This window comes from Oreochromis aureus, linkage group 15 (genome assembly GCF_013358895.1).
Source record: "Oreochromis aureus strain Israel breed Guangdong linkage group 15, ZZ_aureus, whole genome shotgun sequence".
Lineage (NCBI taxonomy): Eukaryota > Metazoa > Chordata > Actinopteri > Cichliformes > Cichlidae > Oreochromis > Oreochromis aureus.
This window is the reverse complement of record NC_052956.1, coordinates 13,714,152-13,737,057: the sequence shown is the minus strand read 5'-3', so window position 1 is coordinate 13,737,057 and position 22,906 is coordinate 13,714,152. Positions and strand designations below refer to the sequence as shown.

The 22,906-nt window shown below is 42.1% G+C and overlaps 3 protein-coding genes across 3 annotated transcripts; 1 reads left to right on the top strand and 2 right to left on the bottom strand.

The window, feature by feature from the left end:
* Positions 1-3,299: 3,299 nt before the first annotated feature.
* kcns3b (potassium voltage-gated channel, delayed-rectifier, subfamily S, member 3b) lies at positions 3,300-8,883 on the bottom strand. Its single transcript, XM_031744688.2, has 4 exons — positions 8,859-8,883; positions 7,318-7,398; positions 6,736-6,915; positions 3,300-6,251 (listed from the first exon to the last, which is right to left on the bottom strand). Exon 4 carries the CDS (start codon positions 6,245-6,247, stop codon positions 4,748-4,750), a length of 1,500 nt encoding a protein of 499 aa, XP_031600548.1. The 5' UTR covers positions 6,248-6,251; positions 6,736-6,915; positions 7,318-7,398; positions 8,859-8,883; the 3' UTR covers positions 3,300-4,747.
* LOC116324169 lies at positions 8,490-14,672 on the top strand. The gene is made up of 21 exons (XM_031744737.2): positions 8,490-8,645; positions 8,728-8,786; positions 8,881-8,967; positions 9,052-9,173; positions 9,332-9,475; positions 9,621-9,719; positions 9,803-9,973; positions 10,291-10,393; positions 10,710-10,924; positions 11,198-11,348; positions 11,434-11,645; positions 11,724-11,838; positions 11,940-12,139; positions 12,214-12,328; positions 12,405-12,574; positions 12,662-12,756; positions 12,959-13,089; positions 13,793-13,979; positions 14,094-14,232; positions 14,321-14,414; positions 14,575-14,672. The coding sequence occupies exons 1-21, from the start codon at positions 8,623-8,625 to the stop codon at positions 14,643-14,645; spliced, it is 2,703 nt and encodes a 900-aa protein (XP_031600597.2). The 5' UTR covers positions 8,490-8,622; the 3' UTR covers positions 14,646-14,672.
* A 3,343-nt stretch (positions 14,673-18,015) lies between these two features.
* zpax1 (zona pellucida protein AX 1) lies at positions 18,016-22,750 on the bottom strand. Its single transcript, XM_039599504.1, has 21 exons — positions 22,591-22,750; positions 22,430-22,506; positions 22,256-22,351; positions 22,052-22,176; positions 21,700-21,843; positions 21,539-21,619; positions 21,299-21,463; positions 21,121-21,217; positions 20,831-21,048; positions 20,599-20,755; positions 20,315-20,523; positions 20,122-20,239; positions 19,845-20,044; positions 19,635-19,749; positions 19,394-19,563; positions 19,205-19,293; positions 18,991-19,121; positions 18,706-18,895; positions 18,418-18,553; positions 18,210-18,339; positions 18,016-18,110 (listed from the first exon to the last, which is right to left on the bottom strand). Exons 1-21 carry the CDS (start codon positions 22,608-22,610, stop codon positions 18,043-18,045), a joined length of 2,736 nt encoding a protein of 911 aa, XP_039455438.1. The 5' UTR covers positions 22,611-22,750; the 3' UTR covers positions 18,016-18,042.
* Between the last annotated feature and the right edge of the window lie 156 nt (positions 22,751-22,906).

Below are 22,906 nucleotides of genomic sequence, written 5' to 3'. Positions count from 1 at the left end.
CGCTGCTGAAGTATCCCCTCCTGACAGCACTGCCAGCTGAAAGACATCACTGTCTGTACTGCGCACAAACAACTCACTTCAAATTAACATCAAAGTGCTGACTGGCGATTATGGACATAAATCCAGAGGAGGGGGGGAAGCTCCTTAAATACATTTTATTGATTTGCTTTTATTTTTCAGCTCATGAAAGTAATCACAGTGTTTCTGACAGGAGTTCAATTGTCCAGTGACACCTTTTATCCCAGTGCTTTAGTACTCTACATTAACTCGGATTAAGATTTTATTCGGCCCAACAGAAGTATTGTAGTAAGCAGTTTCACTTCAGCCTTAATGTAATGAAGGTGGTTGTTTCATTTAAAATAAAAAAAAAAAGAAAAGCCTAAATGGGAAGTCTGGAACTCCCTGAAACTCGCTGTGACATTTCTGCTGACATATTCAATGTGACCTTAACAGGTAAGTGCATTTATTATTTACATCAGCAACACCCTGACCAACGTCACCCTGTCCTGCAAAATGACATGTTCCTGTAGTAAATGCATTTTTGCATGCAGTGGAGAATTTTAGTACCTGTTAGAGAGTTCTGCTGGAGTGAAAGTAACACAGTTACAATCATACAAGGTTTACTTAATGGCTGGATGCAGTGGCAGTTATAAAAAACTGCCAAGGCGGTTTAAAATAAATGAGCTGGAGGCATATTTAAATACCAAAATAAAGTTGTATTGATTTATTTGATTCCATGAGAAAACAGATCACTATAGATTGTTCTTGTGAATGGTAAATGGACTGCTTCTTCTGTAGTTTTTTGTACCCTGTTTGATCACTTAAAGGACTCTATGTAACATGTCTTATTCACCCACTTACACACACATATTCATACAAGCACTTTTCCCCTATGCCTAAGTGCTTTCTATCTAACATTCACACGCATTCACTCAATGCAATGAATGCAGTGGGTTCAGTATCTTGCCCAAGAATACTTTGGCACACAGACTAGTGCAGCCAGGGATCGAATCACAGCCACCCAAAGATTAACTTTAACAAAACAGACAGAGTGAGAGCCGCAAGTTTCAGATATGAGGGCTCATATTCTAACGAAAAAACCCCCAGCAAACCTTTTAACGGGCTAAAAAAATATATGTTTTGCTTTGTCAGCCTATAGCTCTGTCCACATATAAAGCAAAGTGCTCATCATCATATATCATATAGGCACTAATGAACATCAAATTCAACTCTAATGTTCAGCACGCCATCATATGTCAATCAATGGTTCTCTTCACTCCCAGTGGTAGTAGCTTCACCAGCTCACCTCACAGGATAGGCAGCATAAACGACCACCAACCAACAGGCTAAAATGACCCATTTGTAGCTTTTAAGCATGTACTATAGTCTATTATTTAAATTTCACAACACTAACATCTAATTTATATCCACAAAATTTGAAATATGCATGACGTATTATCATCACATTGCTGAGCAACCACCTAACAATGGCCAGAAGAGTTCGACTGCTCTGCAGAAAGACTTCCACTTGTATAGACGTCTGCAGCTCAGTTGCTCTGTGATATCAGTAACTTTACAGGCTCAGTCGCTACCTTCAGGTCATACTGAATAAAGCATGATGTTCATTTTGTAAATTATGACGAGTCAGAAAGGAGGAATAGCCAGGGTTAGCGCTCATTAATCCGTCCTTTGGTTTCAAAACACCAAAAGCTATCCGGTCAGGGCTTCATGACAGGTCTGCACTAACTGATGGCTGATATATCCACCTTATACTAAGTCTGTCGGTCAGTTGTTTTGTCTGTCGTTGCTATAAGTTGCTGAATTTCATTGAAATTTCTCATCACCACATTGCTGCCAGTCTGTTTACACCCTTCATATACAGTTAGCTGACATCCAACTATATATATGAAACCTATTATTACTACTGTAGTTAACAAAGGCACTTTTAACAAATTTTGATTTTTGGCTTATTGAAGACAAAATGCTTTCTGCACACAATCAGTAGTAGATCAGAATCCCTCTGAATCCCACCTGAAAATCACCCGATGTCACCTCATGAAAGGCTTCCTTTTTCTGTTCAACAGCTTATAAACAATTAATTCTGTGTTCTTTTCACTGTTTTTAGTTCATCTCACCACACAGAAGTTTTGAGGTATCCATCATTTTTAACCAGCACATGCAATTTTCTCCTCCAGTAGAAGCCATGACTCCACTGCACTCTGTCTCTATAACTGTTCATCTTTACTGTGTTGACCTTTGAGGGAAGGAGTCCAAATAGTAATACAGAAGTATAAAGGTCTACATAAAAAAATGGAAGCGCCCGCAAACAGTTATGAGACAGGTGCTGAATAATAAACTGTTTGGCTTCTGGCAGCTGGTTCTTCCTCGTGAAACTTTCTGGCATCCAGGCATTTACACTAAAATAAAAAAAACTGTAATATTTGAATGATTTGAGGACTGGAAATGGAAATGCTTGCAGGAATATGTGCAATGTAAGAGCAACATCAACTAAACATTTGAACCTGGGTGCAACTGTTGTCATTCTGCAGTGCAAACTCAACTCAACAGCTACAATGAGAAAAAATAGATGAGAGACAACACCGGCTATGGGAAATGGGCTATATAGGAAGGCTATACAAGTAGTGAAATCCACTTCCCTCTTCAAAACCAAAGCCCAAGAAGCCACAGGGCTGTGAGTAATGGTGAGGAACAGATATCTGTGCAGTTATCTGTTGCCAACTGTGTTGCATTGTCAGCTGAATGTCCTGGGGCAGATTTCTTAACACATACAGAGATATACATGTTCACACATATATTGAATAAAGATTACAGATTTGGTTTTCAATGAAATATTGTCCTCACCGACTAAGTGTAAAGACATATATGGGTGTGTTCAGGTTTTTCAGTCGTATAAAAAGTCTTTTTTACAAAAACTTTTAGCGTTCTTTTGATGTTCATTTTTATCTGCATCAAGAAGTCATAAAAAAATTGTATCGTGGCTGAATAACGAAACCTCGACTTTAGTATTTTACTCTGTTAAGAGGTGTTGTGCCTTATTATTATTACTGTGCAACATTCACAGCAATCTACATTTCAGAAAAGCAGCACTACCATTTTATTGTAACCATTATTCTAACAATGCCTCAAATGTATGAGATCGTTACTTCCTTTCATTTTGTTGCAGCGGATGCTTCGGGACCTTAACGTGAATGATGTCTAACTGTGACCTCTGAGTGAAGGGCATGAGGTGCGAGCAGTTCAAACAAGAATTGAATGGAGAGCTGAAATCGTCCATCATTTCCCTTTATTCGTGTGGTGACTAATCACATGGGTTTCTTTTGTTTGTTTTTTAGAAAGATATCCTGACAAATATGGGCAGTCGTGCCTCTGGAAAGATGCACACTGCATGCATGGCTGCAAAATCACTGTCACGTACTGTATGCCATCAACTGTGCTCTTCACTTGTGCATGTAAATTTATTGATAATCAGCGGGTGTCCGCGCCAGTTCTGTCATTACAATAAAAGACAACTGACAAAGGCAATAAACCCAAAGTGTGGAATAAGCAATATGCTAATCTGGTTACTGAGCACACCTGATACAGGAAACCAAGTGATCGAAACTCATTTGTTACTTCTAAGGAATAATCAGACCGTAATGGCGTTTATCTGTTCAGGTTAAGCCTCAGTTAGTCTGTGTGTTTGAACAGAAACCGGCCCCTCATGCAGACTTTTAAGGTGCTTTTACATGTTTTTTCCTCAACCGCCATCAAATTCACATTCGAATTGTTTCTGGTCAGCTGCATGAGCACCTTTAGACGCCTGCAGAGAAAAGTTTGGTAGGGCAGCGTTCATCCAAGCAGAAATTATAACAGGGGACAGGAGATCAATACATTCAGGGAGAGATAAGGCTGAAGAATACCACAAAAACGAAGGTTTCTTTGCATTTTCAAAGTGTTGCATTCCTCAAAAAGTACATTCGCCACATTGATTACCTGATGTGAGTTTAAACTCGTGTGAAGAAATAAATGCAAACGCCTGAATCTTAAGCTTATCTGAACAGGCACAAATGAGCAGCACCTGTCTTGTGAGTTTTATTTCATGTCCACATGAGTTCCCCTTTCCCCGAGATGCCAGAACTGTCCAAAACGAACAAAAACGAAATAAAAACCCGGCACATCAGCGACTTCCACGGTGCTCTGAGAGGAATGTGACACCTCTCTTCATCAATTTTTGTGCATAATTCTACTATTTTTATTACTCTCTTTCAAAATGCATTTATTTTTGGTCATGCAGCCAACGTGGAGATCTATAACGCCATTTTTAAACATCAAACTGTGCTGTTGTCATCCTAGACTTTTGCATTTGGCAAACTCTCTGTCTGAACTTTTCAGCAAGCAGGAAATCAATAAAGGACATTACTTTGAAAAACATTAACATTATGGCCTCCTACATGCATCATTGCAGTTTTCTCAAGCAGAAAATGGGCTTTCAAACCTCTGAGCAAGGTTCAGATAATTCCCTTTAGGTTTCCCGGTTTTAGCGACGCTGTATATTTCAGCGGGAGAGAGAGAGAAAGAGAGAGAGATAGAGGAGGAAAAAAAAAACTTGGCCACAATATTTCTCTGTCAAATTGCAGGGGGAAGACAGTGCAGGAAGGCAGGGTCAGTGATGGAGCACTCTGCCCCGAGAGGCAGAGACTGACTCGCAGTCATAAAGGGAGTGATGCTCAGTGAAATGGCAGGAATCTCATTTGGCTGCTCCATTTTCACAAGCGTCATTATCGTACACCTCGATGTCCTGGAGACTGGAGGCGTCCGTATCGTCCCCTCCGCTGCTCCCACTGTTCCTAAAGGCGATGCTTCCTATAAAGGGGTACACGCTTCCTGTTAACAGTTCCCTGATGTTGTAATGAGGGAGTTCTGGGTCTTGTCTTTCGGGCTTGGTGATGCACTGTCCCTCCATGGCTTTGTTTCTTTGATAGTACTTTGAAAACTTGTTAAAGATGATGGTGATGGGAAGAGCCACCACTAGCAGGCCACAGATGATACACACGGTGGCCACAATCTTCCCCGCCACCGTCACGGGGCAGGTGTCCCCGTAGCCGACTGTGGTCATGGTGATTGTGGCCCACCACCAACCTGAAGGTATTGTCCCCAAATCTGTGTGCTCCTCTTCCTTCTCCGCGAAGTAGATGAGAGCAGAAAAGATGGAGATTCCCACTGAGAGGAAGAGAAGGAGCAGGCCCACCTCCTGGTAGCTGTGGCGGACGGTGGCCCCCAGCGCTCGCAGTCCGATGGAGTGGCGAGCCAGTTTGAGGATTCTGAGAACCCGCATGAGGCGCAGAACCTGCACCACTTTCCCCACGTTTTCTATGTCCTCATTCTCCTCGGCGCTCTCCTCGTCGGCTGTCTCCAGAGCTAAAGTGGCATAAAATGGCAAAATCGAAGCGGCGTCGATTATGTTCAAGGGGTTTCCGAGAAACTTCCGTCGGGAGGGCGCGACGATTAACCTGATTATAAACTCTGCGGAGAAGCAGGCGATGCAAACCTCTTCCAGTCTAGTGAGCACGGGGTCCTCGATGGGCCTGTCACTGTCATCCACACGCTGAAACTCTGGCATGCTGTGAACACACATGGCAACGATGGAGGTCAACACCACGCTGAGGGAAGCCACAGCAATGATCTTCGAGGCTCTCGAGTGACCCGGATCCTCCAGTCTGAGCCACACGTAGCTGCGAATTTCTGCACACCAGGCACCTTTAAACTTGGCGAGGTCTTTATCGAGAGCAGAGAGCTCCTCAAACGAGGAGTCGAAGCTCGGCTCCTGCTGGTCTTCGCTCCCGATGTCCCAGTCTCTGTCCTCGATGTACTCCTTCCTCTCGTGGTACCAGTTGCTGCAGCAGGGGCTGAGGTGGAGCTCCTTGATGCCCCAGTACTCAATCTCCTGGCAGAAAGAAAAAACGCACAGCTCCTCCATCATGTGGATTTGTCCTGTGTGGTAAAAGTTAAGCACGCAGAGGAAAACCCGAGGATTCCTGTCAAAGTAGTACTCCTTCTCAGCCGGGCTGTAGTCGTCACACAGCTCCAGGATTGCCGCCTCGCTCTGGCAGCACAGCAGACGAGCCAAACGCGTGTGAGGAAAGCGGAGCACCATATCAGGATCCAGTTCATGCCGTACCCCTCCCACATTGAGGTGGACCTGGTCCTCCTCATCCCCACGCCGGTGGAGGATTTGCCCATACCCCATGATCCTGAAAACACAATTACAGTGAAGTCAGTTCATTCTAGCACACTTTTTTTCCTTTTTTATGACAACTAAAATGTCCACAAGGATTCCCCAGTGAAGACTAACTGGAACGTTCAAATGGATGGTTTCTATCAAGACACATTTGACTGCACTGTTTGTAGAATACATTAGTCTTCGGAAGGAGGGAGGGGGATCAATACCGCACACACAGGAAATGGCTTGTACTGAGTGAGCAGAGGCATGAGGTGCTGTCACATGTACAGGATTACCACTAAAAAAAATATCATATTACACTGATTTCCAGCACGTGTCTACATTTTTGTGTAGATATTTTTAAACAGCTGAATTCTAGACACTAAGCTGGTTTAAGTGCAGCTGAGCTTTTTCAAATTAAAGTTTTTTTTGTTTTTTTAATTGGTTAATAAGGACCCGATAAGTCTGTTAATTATGGGGTCTTGCATGCAAAATGCAAAGCATGAAAAACATACCTGTATTTGGAGCGTTTCTTTCCATGAAAAAGAACTTTTATCCTGCCGTTTTGCTTTTCATCTTCTCCTGAAATGCCGCAAAGAGCAGGTCAGCGGAGGGAGTGAGGCGCCGCAGCTCCGCGGACGGGACAAGAAGAGCTGGAGGCGGGACAGAAGCGCGGAGGCAGTTTGTTCCCTTTTCTAGGGAACAGGGAGGGGCGAGGGAGGAGAGGAGAGGGCAGCGAGAGGCTGGGAACACTTCTTGAGAAATGTATAACGCATGTAACCTAGTCGCTTTATTTTAAAAGAGCCTCCAAAATTATTATGTTTCTATCCTGGGCTATCACCATCTCTTTAAATGTCACTTCAGATGTGCTCAATGTCCCTTGCAAACCTCACTTGTTCTGTATTTGAGTGAAACAGCTGCAGTTGAACCAGCGCGGAGACAGCGCGCTGGCTGCAGAGAGCAAAGTAAGTAATATCTGACATTTGAATCCACTTTGAGAAAGCGCTGCCGGGAGGCGAACTGCCAAACCAGACTCTAACACTGTGCTCATCAAACAGCTGCTGTTCAACGTTTATAAATCAGGTTTTATAACTTACCAAACTCGGTGTTTTTATCCCCTCAAAGAAAGAAACTTCAGCATCTCCCAGAACGTCTGTATGCGATATGGAAGACCAAAACTGCCAAGATTAAGAAGCACAAAAAATTTGACACAATAAATGTATATACTATGAAAATATATTAAAATAAATTAATGCAGGCATTTAAAAAAAAATGATATAATTTATTTTGTTTGCTTTTATTGCTGGATTGTATAAGTATTTACTGAAGTTCTGATGTATTTTTTAAATGTTTTTAATTAATAATGTTTTAGTGGAGGAAAAATAAATAATAAAATAAAATGAAGTAAACAATAAATAGGGGGATTGATGAATACCTAAATAATACAGAAATATGAAATTATTTCTTACTTTCTAAATTAACTATAATATTATTTTATGGTGCATTTGATGATAATTTGTCTTAAGTATCTTTGTTTTAATTGTTGATTTTAGCAGTTTTGACCCTCCATAAAATCTATTTCTTCACCTCCTAAAAGCACAGAGGGTTTCCTGAGTGCTTCCTGCTCTTTAGGACTTAAAAACTCAATTTGCCATTTTAATCTCTATGTGCTTTCTGAATAAATTTGTGTACAAATGTTCAGGGCTACACAAAGGTTGTTGATAGTATTTCTGCTTTTGTGTGGCACAACCATCATGAACTCACAACCTGCACAAGGACAATCTTCTGACCCCAGTGGCACCTCTCAAGACCCCAACTTTATTTTGACTTTTTCTAATTGGTTTTACTGTGAATTTGTCACATTTTTAAATTTGCACCACTCATTTCAACTTAGGTGGGTTATTGGAAGATTGTATCAAAAATGTCACACCTTCATTTTTTATTTTACTTTATTCACATAGACTTGCTCCCTCAACTGAAGGACGTAAAACCAGCAATTATTAGCAATAGCACAAAACACTGTTGCCTTTTTAAAATTCATTTCTGCTTTGGTTTTGTGCTATAACTTTTAATGTTTTTATGCTGATGAATTCTCAGCATAAAATAAAACAAAACAAACAGACATGCTTCATTTTATTAATGCACTTTACTTTACAATGGTTCATTTGGTTGGACAAGCATATTTAAATTTCATTCCAGTACAAGTGTCGTCAGTGTTTTTGCAAATCAGGTTAAAACTCACTTCCACCCAATCAACCTCATCAGGCTCCAACAAGATCCACCTGTGTGTGGCCGTAACCTCCCTCATCTTACCCAAAGAGGAGCGTTTAGGCCCCTACAAACTTCTTTAAAAACGGCAAAAACAGGAATGCTAAGATTACCACTTCCCCACCTCTTGTGCCATGGGTCACTCATTAGGATTGGGGTTTGTAGCTTTATTTCTCTAAGATCCCTTTTTTAGTTAAACTTTCAGATTTTTTGCTTTAACTGACTAAATTGTTTTTCAGGTGGTTCATTCTTTTGATAGCTGTTATGAACACAGAGGCTCAAAAGAGGCCCCCTTTAAGTAAGTTTTAATTTTTTTAAAAAAATAGTTTTTCCTAAACACGGTCACTTAATCAAACTACTGCTTACTTACTCACGTAATTGTTTATTTCCAGATATCACTGCTCAGTGTCTGGGGAATGTGATGCGTGTGGACGTTGGTCCACTTGGAGGAAATCTTCTGAAAATTACTGCTGTCATGAGTAAGCTGAAAATTATTTCTCTTTGGCTTCTTGCCTCTCAAATCTTAACTTTTCTCACTTTTTTGTTCCCTATCCTCTCCTCAGATAACACTGCCATTCCTCTTACGCCAAGTTTAGCCTCGCAGTGTGGCATCAGTGTGAAGATTGATCTGCTGGGAAACGCCTTGATTTATGCCTCTCTTCAAAACTGTTTTGCTCACAATGTGGTAACGTAACAAGGATCAAGACAGAATTATTAGGGGTTTTGTTTGTTAGTTTTTTTTTTTTTTTTAAAGTACCCAATGTCTGTCCTAGGCTTCTAGTATTAACTTGCTTTTTTTATACATTTAAAAATGTATATTTATTTTTAATTTTTTTTTTTTAGGACGATAAAGAATTCACCACTGCTTTGCATCTTCGACTCCATGGAAACCAGATGCTTGAAGACGAGGTGTACCAGGTGGTTAAAACCTGCCGCTACACTCCCTGGGCCTTCAGGGAAATTGTCTGTGACCACAACTACATGGAGGCAAGTGACTGCAGCAAAACCTTCCGTGGTCATGTTCCCATCTATATGATAAGTGGCACTATAGCCCATAAGAGCATCAAGGCTAATACAGGTCCTGGAGAGGTGAGAGATGGCTTATCATTGACTCGAAGGGTCTCGTTTCTAGGTGTCGGTGAAGAGGGCAGCTGCAGATGATTATGGCCTTCCTGCATATTCCAAGCAACAAGGCAGTCCAGAGTTTGCTTATACTCGACAAGCCGCAGAGGTTGGAGGAGCTCGTTTGTCCTCTCGTCTATTCTCAGAAACCACCTCTGCATGTAAAGTCACGCTCTGGTGTTTGCCTTACAGAAACACCCGATAGATGCAGGATACAGAATCACAACAGTTGTGTTCTTCACACCTGAGGAGAGGATCATGAAGGCGACTGAGGCCCACCAAAGGGGATACGGGGTAGGAAACACTCCCACCAGGGTGATTCTCCGGACTTCTAGGTCTGCACTGGCAACGTACACCCAGACTGTGAGTAAACTGCAGATCGCATGCTTTTCACACATGCCTGACATGACCTGGCATCTTGTCCTACAGACAGCCTCTGGTTAAAGTACTTGCAGCCCATTAGATGGCTATCTACTTGCTCACACTTGCAGTCAGTAACCAATTGGATTTAGATTAAATTATATGATCAGACTACCTCTTTAAACTTGTTACGGTCTCACATCGATTTGACAAGATAAAGTACATAAGGCCCATTAGCCTGCATTTCCATGTTCTAACGAACTGCTCTTCTGCACACATGCTTTATCTTCAATGCAGTAAATGGTTGTCTCACCCTGCAGGTAGCAGGGGTGCCCATGAAGGTGTTCAAAACTTCGACGATCTTTGAGAAGCAGTGGCTGACTGCTCGAGTTGATGCTGTAGCTGCTTGTCCAGTGCTGGATGGTAATTAAACTCTAACCATGTGAAAGCTGCAGGGAACTCGTGTCATCTAGTGTTTAAAACCTGAATGCTTTAGCAGTTAAACCCGCAAATTGTTTTTCTAGTCTTCTCCATTAATGATTCCTAGGGTGGTGATGCATTTGGACATTTTAGAAATGTTAACTTGCTGTCTGTCCCAGGGTTTAGATGAAGACTTGTATGCATGTGTGGTTTAGAAATGCTAAGCTGTTAGCAAAGTTGTCTGTCAGCAGACCTCGTAGCCTCTAAATCCTGTATAGTAGAGTGTCTGTTTTGGCCTCTGATTCTGCCTTATGCGCAGGTCATAGTGTTTCCTTCACGCCCACCATGATCACTTGGCGCCTGCCCCAACACATTGACCCCTTAATGTCCTCTGGACGGGTTCAGCTCTTGGAGGTGTACTTGGGAATCAACGGTCAGAGGCTTGATCCTACTCAGATGCCGGCCAAGCTGTCTGCCGACGACTCGTACATCATTGTTCAGATTCCTGTTGGGGCCGACGGTGGATACTTTAAGGTGAAAGGCAGTGGTTTTTATAAGAAATCAAGATTTATATCAAGTGTATATACTGATAAATGGCTTCCTTGGCCTTTTAAGATGGCAAAGTCATAAAAGCCACGTTTCACTGTGAAACGAGGGCCCATTTCCAAAGCTGAGCCTCCCAAAGAGTTGCTCTACAAGCATTAAAGCAGGAACCTTATAGAGAATTATTACAACTTTTGTTCTGCTTTTAGCTATGTTCCATTAGGCGTAGTCGTACTGACGAATTGTTTATAAAATGATAAACAGAGCCATATCCAGGGAAATCGGTATCTCCTCTCCTACACAATCGAACCCATGCTGGAGTTGCTCTGGACTGAAGATGGAGAAGACACAAGATACAAAGTCTTGTTTCCCATCACAACGCCTTTGCTGTCACTGAATCTTCAAGTTTTCGACAGTGAGTCTCACATCCCCTTATCATATATTGTGATTATTTGTGTAAAATGCAAGCTCACTGAATTCCTCATCTCTCGTCCCTACAGATACTGTTCCAAAGCAGCGAGTGTTTAAGGTGGTGCTTGGGCATTTTGCTCCTGACGTGGCGCTGATGAACATCACCTTCCCCTCTGAGGTTTTGACTATAGCACAGTGCCATGCCAGAGGCTTTAACGTCAGAGAGCAAGTGTCCCCTAACAGCAGCTTGAAGGTCTTTACACTTGAAGTGCCCTTCACAGACCCTGCCGTGCTACAATCGGTAAGATTTAATTTCAGCTTGGGGATGGAATATTAATGCATATTTAATTTGACTGCTAATCTTTCCATTTCCCTCCAGAGGGGAATGGGATTTATAGTCTACTCTCTTCACCTGACCTTTGGTTTGCTGGTGCTGAATGAGTTTGCTCCATTTTCTCACACTGCTTATCTGGAAGCCACACTGGAAGACAGGGGTCTGTATGCTGGTTATATACAAACACACAAGCCTAAAATGTTTGTCATCTTGCACCAGCTGCAGGCCGGGGTTCTTGATGCATTTTTAATCTATCTGCAGTTCCTCCTTCGGTCTCTGGAGGCTGTGATTACCAGAACTTTTATGTCCTTGTGAAACATGGAACCTCAGACTTCAACTTTCAGGCCATGGTGGGAAAACGACTGCTGACGCCAGGTTTGGCTCAGCAGTATGGCTACACGGAGAATGGAACTCACTTCAATCTTGTAGTGCCGTTTGCAGCCCCTGATGTTGAGTTTGAGGTATTTTGTGCTTTGCTGTAGATGAGAATCTTCTGTTTAATGTCCTGCTTGCTCTAACTGAAACAATGTTTCAGGCTATTACACCAACTTCCATTAGGACCAGAATTGATGTGATCCTGAAGGATCCAGACACTAACGTGCCCATCACGGACTTCTCGATGGCTTGCAATTTCTTCTCACCGCTCACTGGTTTGTTGGGTTTCTTGTTGTTTAAATACGTTTTCCTTGGAGAGGTCGAGTCTAGTGTTTAAACTTTTCTTTTCAGAGTGTTTCCCTAATGGTACCATAACTACTCTGGCTGTGAAACTGGAGTCTGTTCCCAGCCTGAACCCCAGTGAGCTCACGCTGCACGACCCCACCTGCGGTCCAGTCTACAGTGACGACCGCTACGCTTACTTTGTCTTCACTGCTAACTCCTGTGGGACTACCAGAAAGGTATTGTCACTACACAGCTTGATGACTAATACAGACTATTAATGCTGAGGCTGATCTGATGTATTGTCTTTAACTTTGTTCCCTTAGTTTTTGCCCAATGCAATGCTCTACGAAAATGACATCTCTGTGCCACATGACCTTGAAACAAAAAGTCCATCAGACTCTGAGGAAGCAGAGTTTGCGTGAGTGTCTGAACTTTAGTCTCCTAATTTTCCTAATAAAGTTTTTAAAAGTAACTTGAATCTCTGGACTAAATGGACTCTTCAGCTTTGCGTTATCCCTTATTCAATCTTTGATACTGAGACGAAGATGACTGTCTGTAAGAATTTTCTCTCTGGTCTTTGCACCTCTGACTGCATTCAAATCTCATGGCTTGCCTTCTAGGCTAAAGGTTTCATGTTACTACGACCTCAACACAACCCACGCTGTGTCCTTCCACACCAGACCTCGCAGGAGTGAACCATATGCTGAAAATGCAAAAGGCCAGCTGCAAGTGGCAATGAGACTTTCTTTGGGTAAGAAGCTGGCATCATTTCATTTCCCCTCCACCACAAATACAACTCCAGCACTTTGGAGACATTTAAGATGCTCCTCCCAAAAACTCAAAATTATCCTCAAATCATTAAGCAATTTTAAATCTTTAACTACCTTTACTAACTAACCCTTACTGCTTTATCTCTAGAAGATCTAATAGTTTTTTAAATTTAAAAATTCTGGCAACTATATGGTTCAGACTTTAAAGGTTGCTGGCATGTAGAGAATATTTATTCAAAATTTTCTCCTGCTTAATGTTTTGACCATCAGCTTCTAATGCTTTTTACTCCAGGAGCTCCTATAATCTAAAATGCCTTGTCTATTGCGTGTAAGGAGTTGGTATTAAATGTATAGTTTTTGTCATTCTACTTTGACTTTCATCCTTAGGCGCAGCTCTCATTAAAGTAGTTGAGCCTTCACTAAATCTGAGTTTTTATTCTAAAATCCCAGAAAATTTGAATATTGAGCTTTATGTGAGAAGCAAATCGGAATTTGTTCTGGCAGCTCCCAAGTAAGTAGATCCATGCATGGCCATAATTGGCTGGTGTGTACACAGCATTTCTGAGAAGCCAAATGTCACTTGTGTGCTACGTGTGAGAGGAAAAACCTCAATGTCCTGAGCTGATTATGTTGTTTGAAGCCTCTTGTCATTAATGTCAGTTCATGCTGTCCCTCTGCACTTAGACGACTCCTTCAGCGAGTTTTACAGACTCGAGGACTCTCCCATCATGAACTATCTCCAGCAGCCGCTGTATTTTGAGGTGGAGCTCATGAGTGCAACAAATCAAGTATCACTGGAGCTGGAGAACTGCTGGGCGACATTGGATGAGGACAAGATGTCCCAACCAAGATGGGATCTGATCATAAACGGGTAACGCTCAAGCTGGTGTTTGCGTATTAGCATAAGCTTTTCCTTCATACTGAAGCAAGGATGGGGTGGGGACTAAATTTTTCTTTCTTTTAACGTATCTTTTAAATTGTCCAGCTGTCCACACACAGACCCACACCATGTGGTCTTCCATCCAGTGTGGACTGATGCCAGGGTTCAGCATCCCTCTCACTTCAAGCGCTTTGAGGTCCAGATGTTTGCCTTTGCTGAAAATGAAGAGGATCTAAGTCTTCAGGTAACTCGGCCTGTAAAAACAAATCATTTCATGGTTCAGAAAACTGCACATGCAAATCAGTACTCATAAAAACACTTGCATCTTCTAGGTCTTCGTCCACTGTGATGTTGTGATCTGTGATACCAGAAATCCATTAGGTGGCATTTGTAATGGGCAATGTTCAGACCCAGAGAACAGAAAAGGTATAGTATGAGGTCCTCTATAATGGAACACTCTGTTTCCAGGGTTTGACCCAGAAAAAGAGAACCTTGTGTGCCATAGTACTTCCGTCTCTGACTAATTTTCTATTCAACCTGTTGAAATTGGTTACTGTTAACTTTCTTCATTCTCTTCTCTCCACAGGTAAAAGACATATCTCAGAGGAACCAAGTTCAAAATCATTTGTGACATTTGGACCAGTAATTATGAGTTGATACAATAAAGCTTTTCTTTTAAATTCACTTTTGTCTTGTCTTTCCTCTGCTTTGCTACCTGTGGAAATTTGAGTTTTCAACTGTAATTCTGAGTATGGAGTCAGTAATGTTGCCTCACCTATCAAATTATGTGAGAAGTCATAATTGAATGTACCTCTTTGGGTTAAGGACTCTTACAGAGGTGAGTGTGCATTCACAAGTGGAATACTAGTGACCATGTGTCTTAAGAGACAAATGTAAGGTTTATGATATGGAGAGATGTGTGGTTTTGAGATTGTGGCACTGACAAACCGCAGTCAAAGCTGGAGAAATGAAGGTGCCAATATATTTGGGGGTTGCCAGACTGGACAGGATTGAAGGACAGCTTAGGTTGGAGACAAATTGCTCTGTCAGGCAGGAGGAAGACCAGAATGATGATGTTCCGTCTTGTGACGGAAGATGCAAATGAAAGTAGATTTAATGTGGTGATGCCTAGAGTTGGCAAAAGACTGATTAGAATCCTAATAATTTAAGGTTGCTTTTGTACTTTTAAAAAATGCCCAGTAAGTATTTGAGTAGTTTTCTTCAAAATGCATCAGTATAAAGGGGCTCATTTTACAGCCCACAGGAACAATTTCCACACAAACTCCTATTTTCAGAGGCATTAACTGGGATTTTTGTAGTGTGGTGGGTGCCTTTGTGCACTTCAAAATATTTCTTGATAAATGGATACTTTGTCATTAAAAAAATTCCATTCAGCAGCTCATCAACGGTAAATAAAATGGAGTACTCTTCTTTCTTGAGCAGCCGACCAGTGCATCTTTCCAGAGTGGTGTAGTTCCGATGAGGCCACTTTCGCCGCCCTCTGCACATCTTTCTGATCTTGTGCTATCAGGAGCCTCTCAATGGTGGAACAACAGAAGCTCATTAGCAGTTGCTGTGATTCAGGATTGGAGTCGATTCAGCTCAATACAGTGCCAAATCACAACAGTGGCCTTAAGGGGCTGTATATTGGAAGTTAAAGACCTACAACAATACAGAGAAAACCCCAACAGTCAAACAATCCCCAATGAGCCAGCACTTTGGCGACACTGAGAAGGAAAAACTCCCTTTTAACTGGAAGAAACCCCTGGCAGAACCAGCCTTGGGGAGCGGCAGCCATCTGCCGTTACCAGTTGGGGAAGATGGGATGAAAGACGCACTGTGGCAGAGGGCCAGAGATTAATAACTAATGATTAAATGCAAAGTGGTGTATAAACACACAGAGTGAAGAACAAATACTCGGTGGATCATGGGATGCCCCCAGAAGCCCAGGTCATTAGCAGTGTAACTAATGGAGGATTTGGGTTCACCTGAACCCATCCTAACTATATGCTTTAAAGGAAAGTTTTAAACCTAATCTTAAAAGTAGAGGGAGCATTCCACAGAAGAGAAAAGCTGGAAAGCTGAAGGATCAATTAAGAGGAGCTGATATGAGAGAAATATGCTCTCACAGAAGCATTTGGAATCAACCAAAGGCTTTTCTGTTAGTTTTTAGCCTTATAATATCAATTACAGTAGTCCCACCTAGAAGTAATAAATGCACGAACTAGGTCTTCAGAATCACTCTAAGACAGGATGTTTCTAATTTTAGAGATATTGCACAAATGCAAGAAAGCAGTCCTACATATTTGTTTGATATGCATGTTGAAGGACATATCTGGTCAAATGATTCCTCCGTGTTACTAGAGGCCAAGGTAATGCCATCCAGAGTAAATATCTGGTTAGACACTATGTTGATGAGGTCTGACATTTGGGGGTCTGTTTCACAGGGAATGTAGAGCTACTGTAACATCATCACATAAATGACAGCATTACGTATGCTTTCTAGTTGATCCAGGTGTGTAAGAGAGTTATAACTGCATGACCTGTTAGTCTGATATGCAGTAGAAATAGCAGTCTTGATGTGGGTTTGAAGTATGGAAAACACTTAGCGATGATGGGCGGACTGGGTTATTAGTATTTATCCAGCTGACTGCTGTTTTCTTGAGAATTGGGACAATCGTGGCCGACTTGAGCCAGGTGAGAACTGCTGCCTGCCTTAGTGAGAGGTTAGAGAACATGCTTTTCTTGTGCACAGGCCTTCAGCAATCATTATCTCCATCTGCTCAAGCCACTTCTGTGCGGGGGGGTCTGAGCCGGTGTTGCCTCCTCCTTCCCTGGAAGCACAAGATGGATGCTGACTCCACTTTCTGGCAGTCAGAGCAAGCAAAGTACTTTAGTTTGTCCATGAAAGTTTCGTCAAAGCGATTTATGGCTGTCCCTGTAGCCAGTGATTGTCCTTATTCCACATGCATTTTGAGTTGTACTCTATACACTGACATTTCAATTAAAAGTTTATGGGTGAGGGTGTGATTTTATGGTGCATCTATACAAGACTACATAAATTATAGGGCTAGGACAATATCTGATCTGTGCCAACCATAAGCTGCCTTCTGTGAAAACTGGATTATAAAAATGAAACCAGTTTATTTGTGGTGCAATTTTAACCCTTGAAGGGTTGATTCTTCTCAAGTGAATATCAAGAGCAATTTCATTTCATTAAGATCTGTGATTAAAGATTTCTTTTTTTACCCCTCCAAGCCACTTAAACTATAGGATTAAACCGACTAGAAAAATTATTGAACCACAAAATTGTAGCCAAACTGACATAATTTACAGGTGATAGTTTAAAGTGTAAGTTTTACTGGTTGCACAGACAAATTAAAAGCTATGAAGGTGCACAATGCATTGTCACTAAAATATGATGAGAAGCAATTCTGTGAGTAGCCTCAGATAAACTTGCTCAACTACAGAAGTTCTGTAATTTGCCATAGTAGCAAGAATTGTTTGTCGAGTATCAAGTTACATGTATAAACCAGAATGGCCATTTAATTTGAATACTTTGTTCTGCATTAACCACAGTACCATTCTCACAGTCACTAGGAATCACTCAGCATTTACAAGCCTTTGGCAAACAGCAAGATGTCAGCTAGGAAGATGAAGTTGACTCAGCCACACTGGGTTGTGAATGGAACACCCCATCCACAGAGTATTGCATTTATAAACAGTGACCACACCCTTCTGAAAGTTGTAGCAAGTTTGTACAAGTAATTTAAGCTTAACGCTTCATGTGAAGCTCAGCCCATGACTCTACCATGCAGTTTACTTCACATTTCAATGCCCTTTTGTTTGAACCCAGTGTGTTCAGACAAGTGCATTATGCAAATGGCATTATTTTAAGTAAACTGATATGACTACATTTGAAGCTTCGTTATAGCCAGTTAATGTCAACCAGAACAGTTTAGAACTTGAGGCCTGTGTCTACAATACAGTCATGACCAAACTTACAAATTGAAAAGCTTAGACACCACATGCTTAAGATTTTTTTATTGAAATATCAATTTGAAAGTAGGATGGGTCCAGAGGAGAGCTGCCATTGGTGAGCTGACTCTGTACTTCTTTGCTCTACAAGTGGGGAAGGAAAAAAAAAAAAAAAAGAAAAGTTACCAACTGCACTTCAAACTTAAAGTTTGTCCCAGTCTTACTTACACCATTAACACGTACCCCTTTTAGCACCTTTCAGCCCTTGAAATTTAGTGCCCTTTGCGCCTGTGGGATGCACACACTGGCCTCTGCAGATGCCATCTGGTGGGCCATTTGTATTACAAATCACTGCATCACAGTGCACATAGATCTGTGGGGAGACAAAGGTTAAGCACACATTGATACAGTATTGCATTAGACAGGCCTATGACTAGATCGACCGAGTCACCTGATCTCTCAGAACTTCATTGTCATTGGTGAAGGTGAACATCCTCATAGAGAAGCGTTTGACATGGGATGGCATGGCAACATTATCCATAACTGGGTGGAAGACTGTCACATGGGTGTCATCGCGATTCTCACAACTAGTGAAGAAAAAAAAAAAAATGTAGCATGAAGACTCATTCGCTAAGTGAATTAACCACCCACTCTAGACTATTAATGATGGCAAAGTTAGCTGAACTACATAGTTGAAGTATTGAGATCTTCAACTTTGGCATTTACTTAATGCCATCACCTGTTCACAATGATGTCCCAGCGGGGTACAGATGTCCTGTCTTCTTGACGAGTAGCCCAGCAGTTCTCCACGATGAGCTCCAACTGAGGGTCTGTTGACTGCATCAGCACCACCTCAAAAAACAGGGGGTCTCTCAGGTATTTCTTCAGTGGATAATCTTGAGCTTGGTAAAAGTGCTCATAAGCAGCATCTGGAAGAAAAGCTCAATTAGAACACTAAGGTGGTGTATACACCTAAAGACATGTCAAATTCTCCACCTTTTAGCAAACCGACTGTCAGACTTACCCCGGGCTAGCCTCATTTGCACCATTAGCAGCCCTGTCCCAATTTCTGCTCTAGGATCATAGCTCCTTGGTTTGTGACTGAATGCAACAGTTTGTGTTTTGTTGACCATGTAGTAGCAGTAGATGGTTTGCCTAAACGGGATAAAAAAAAAAATACATTTTAACTTGGGAAATCAGCAGTTCATCAGGATAACTCACTGGTCAAGTCTACCTACCTGTACTCAGGTTCAGCAGGTGATGTTTTTGCGGTTACCTTGTGATACAGGCTGATCTCATTTTGATAAAGCATGTAGTTGTCAAAGAACTAAAAAAAAAAAAAAAAAAAAAAAAAAAAAAAAAAAAAACAAGTTGATTAACACATTTCCCAAAAGGCACTTTCAACTGAAAAAGGTCTGTAAACGTACCGTTCTACTCGTTCCACATGAATCTGCAGAGAAAGAAAAGCGGGCAAAGCGATCGTCGCTGAAAACTGGTCTACAAGACCGGTCCTTCAAAGTTAGCTGACTTGGGACGAGACTGGGCACAGATTCCAGCTTCACAGCCACTGCTGTTATTGTTCCATTGGGATAGCATTCTGAAGAAAGTAGACATTTATTATGATTGTGTTTGTTACTTTAATGAGAAGCTTAAGTGATCAAATCTTACTAGTCGTCATCAAGGGGAAGCTGCAGGCCAGGGAGAGGTCACCAAGCACCCACTGATTGTTTGGTTCCCAGAGCACGATGTCAAGTCTGGCTTGGATGGAAACTGAGGAAACGAGCTGCAAGATGTTCAGAACACATTTAATTCCAATCCTGAGGAGACTGGCATTTACCAGTCTATGCTTGAAGGTTTTCAAGGAGTTATATTATATACCTCAAAGTTTGAGTCTTGGGCAGTGTAGGGCACTCTGAGGTGCAAGTGTGTGCGGTTTTCCTGCAGCTTGTAGGCTTTAGCCAGTTCAGGGGTTAGCTGTCGAGTTCCAACCGTGGTCTCAAAATTACGGCCTTGACTGCCATATTTCACCCTGATGTAAAAGTGCTTCTGATCACAGGTGCCAGTAAGTGCAGGCAGCACTTCAAGGAAAAGAAAAGTAAGTCATCTGGAGTTCAAAGCTCAATTTTCAATTCTAGAAAAGTTAAGATTGTCTCACCAACATCCTGCAGAGATGCCTGCAGTGTCACCTCATGAGCAAAGGAAGTTCCCTCAGGCAGGATGAGCAGCCCAAAGGTCAAAGGAAGAGAGTAGGTTGTAACCAAGGGTTCAGGATTCTTAAGGGAGACAAAAAGTCATGTTGGGAGTCGGAATACAGTATTGAGTGCAATTTCCCATAGTTGGCCACATACAGTCTTCAGGACGACATCGGCATCGAAGGCCACTTGTAAAGAGAAGCCCTTGGTGCCATTGGTGTAGATGTGCTCCTGGACAATGAGGCCTCTGGCATTGCTCTCCTCCACAGTGAGAACACCAGTAAAGAAGGTGATGTTCTTCAGCTCCACATCATGAAGGAAGCTCCCCAACCTGACGCTAAACAAACCGTCCTCTGGAACGGTATCTGAGGAACAAGCCATGTGTTAAGGCTTTTCCTGCAACATCTACTTTCAGTTCTTTACCTTTAAGTGGGACTTACAATCTTCCGCATGGGGAGGTCTGGGCATCAGAGGTGTTGTAATGGGGAACAAAACCTTGTATTTTATATCATTTTGGGTCCCATCTGCCCTCCAGAGTACCTCGAGCATCGGCTCCACAGTGTAGGTGACATGGTACTGGTATTCTGGGGCATGACTCTGCAATTATTTATGGCATTTTAATAAAACGTGCATACAAACACACAAGTTGCATGTTGAGCTAGATTTCCAGACCTTGTAGTAACCGTCGGGTGAGCCCACTGGGATCTCGGCAACAATGTGAAAGTCTGTGGTGGATAGTGTGTACCCTCTCGCAGCCATCTGAGACCTATCCAGCCTCTGCCCATTGATGCCCATGTGCATCTCTACAATTCTGAATGTGCCGTCCATCAGAGGGGTCATGCGGCGAGGGATGTACCAAGAGATCACACTCTCAGTGAAGAGGACGCCCCCTAGAAGAGAGGAAGCAACTTATTGACAATTCTGCACTTTAATGCTTATTGTGAAGTAGGTTTGAGGCTCACCTGTGGGACAAGCTGCTGCCAAGTTCACGATACCCAGACCACTTTCTGCCTTGTTGTAGACGCTCACCTTGAAGACTTCCATGGGGATTCCAGCCACCTTAAGGAAAAAAATAAAATATGGAGCTTACTGTCATTTTTAATTACCAGAAATAATTATCCATTATGAAGTAATCCTTACATCCTCCGAGAAGGTCTCTGGTGTATTGTAAGGGCTTCGCATAATCAATCTGGTTGAGGTAGTCATTGCACTGTAGCCAGCTTGTTCAGCCTCCCTCGGCACCATTACCACTGGTTCAGGGGTGAAAAATGTCATCTTCCAGATACCATGTGATGCACCAGAGTCCTGCAGCAAAATGGAACATTTTGAGCCTTCATTCAATTGCATTTAGTAATTTTCTTAAATCTATAATCTAGGAACCTCAAGCAGATTGGAGTCAACGTTTTGATCCTGAGCCGGCCGCTTAGTTTGTGGATTAGATTTCATCAAGTAGTTTGACACCTAGAATACAAGACAAAGCTAATTGAAGAGTTTGAAGGGCACAAGTATTAAAGTAAACCTGGCAATGTGAAGTAACCTACTTCCATGTAGTTCCTGTCACAGAGAACCTCTTTAGGGGCCCAGCGAGTGTAGCTGCACGTCTGACTCACATCATGAGTTACCACATCTGATGGCCTCTGGCTGTACATTTGGAGTTTCAAGCCAATTTTAAATGTTGCATCATCCTATAAGAGAAGAGTTTTTTTGAGCAGTTAGTTCCCGATACACTATTACCTGTACTCATTTGCAAATTTAACTGCAAAACTTGCAGACCTAAAATTTTAAGGTTTCTATTAAATGGTAGGTTGAAGTAAAATCTAGTTGATATTTAAATTTGTAAAGTTTGGAAAGAAAAAAAAAAAAAAAAAGAAGTTCCACCTCAGCTCAACATACCTTGTTGTCCACAAAGCAGCCCATCAGAGATGTGTAGATTCTTGTGTTACCCCAGGGGTCAGACTCCATGCTGTACCCACACTGAGCAGCCAGGCTGGGTGTCAACAAGACACGCTGGGTGCCATCTGGAGATGACATGCAAACATGAGGGATCACTTCTCAAAACAATGACACAGCCCGTTACTAATTAGGCCTTTAACTCACTGATGGCTTCCACTACAAGCTGGTTCCCCACTGCTAGAGCCTTGTCCATTGACAGCCTCATTAGATTTCCTAAACAGTCTGCCTTTATACCACTGCCTGTGAAAGAAGACGATGGTCAGGTAGTGTAGTCTCACTTAATTTGATCTGGAGTAGTTTAACATGAGTTAGTCTTACTTGACTGTGAAGCGAGCTTCGTATTTGGCCATGCTTGACCTAAAACAATTACTGCAGCCACCAAGTTCCATAATAAACTTGAGGGGGGGAAAAAAAAAAATGCATTTTAGAAAAATTTGAGTAACCGTCAGAAAACTAAACAAGACTAAACTTAAACTTACATGTTTTTAAGCCGCCACATGCTGCAGTGTCAACGTAACCATCCAAAAAAAAATAAAAAAAATTACTGAAACCAACCACAACCAGAGCTTGGCATTGGAAACCCCCCAGCAAGACCTGCCACCAACAAACCAGCTCTGACACAAAAGAGCTGACTGCTTCACTCAGGCGTCAGCAGCTGTTTTATACAGCAGGTAATCACCTCTGCACAGGTGAAACGCATCAGTGATGCTTCCTGCCTCACTCACTGTGGGGAGGCTCCACTTATGATGCCTTTGCTTCTCGTAGGACATCACAAAATCTGTATTTGTGTGAATA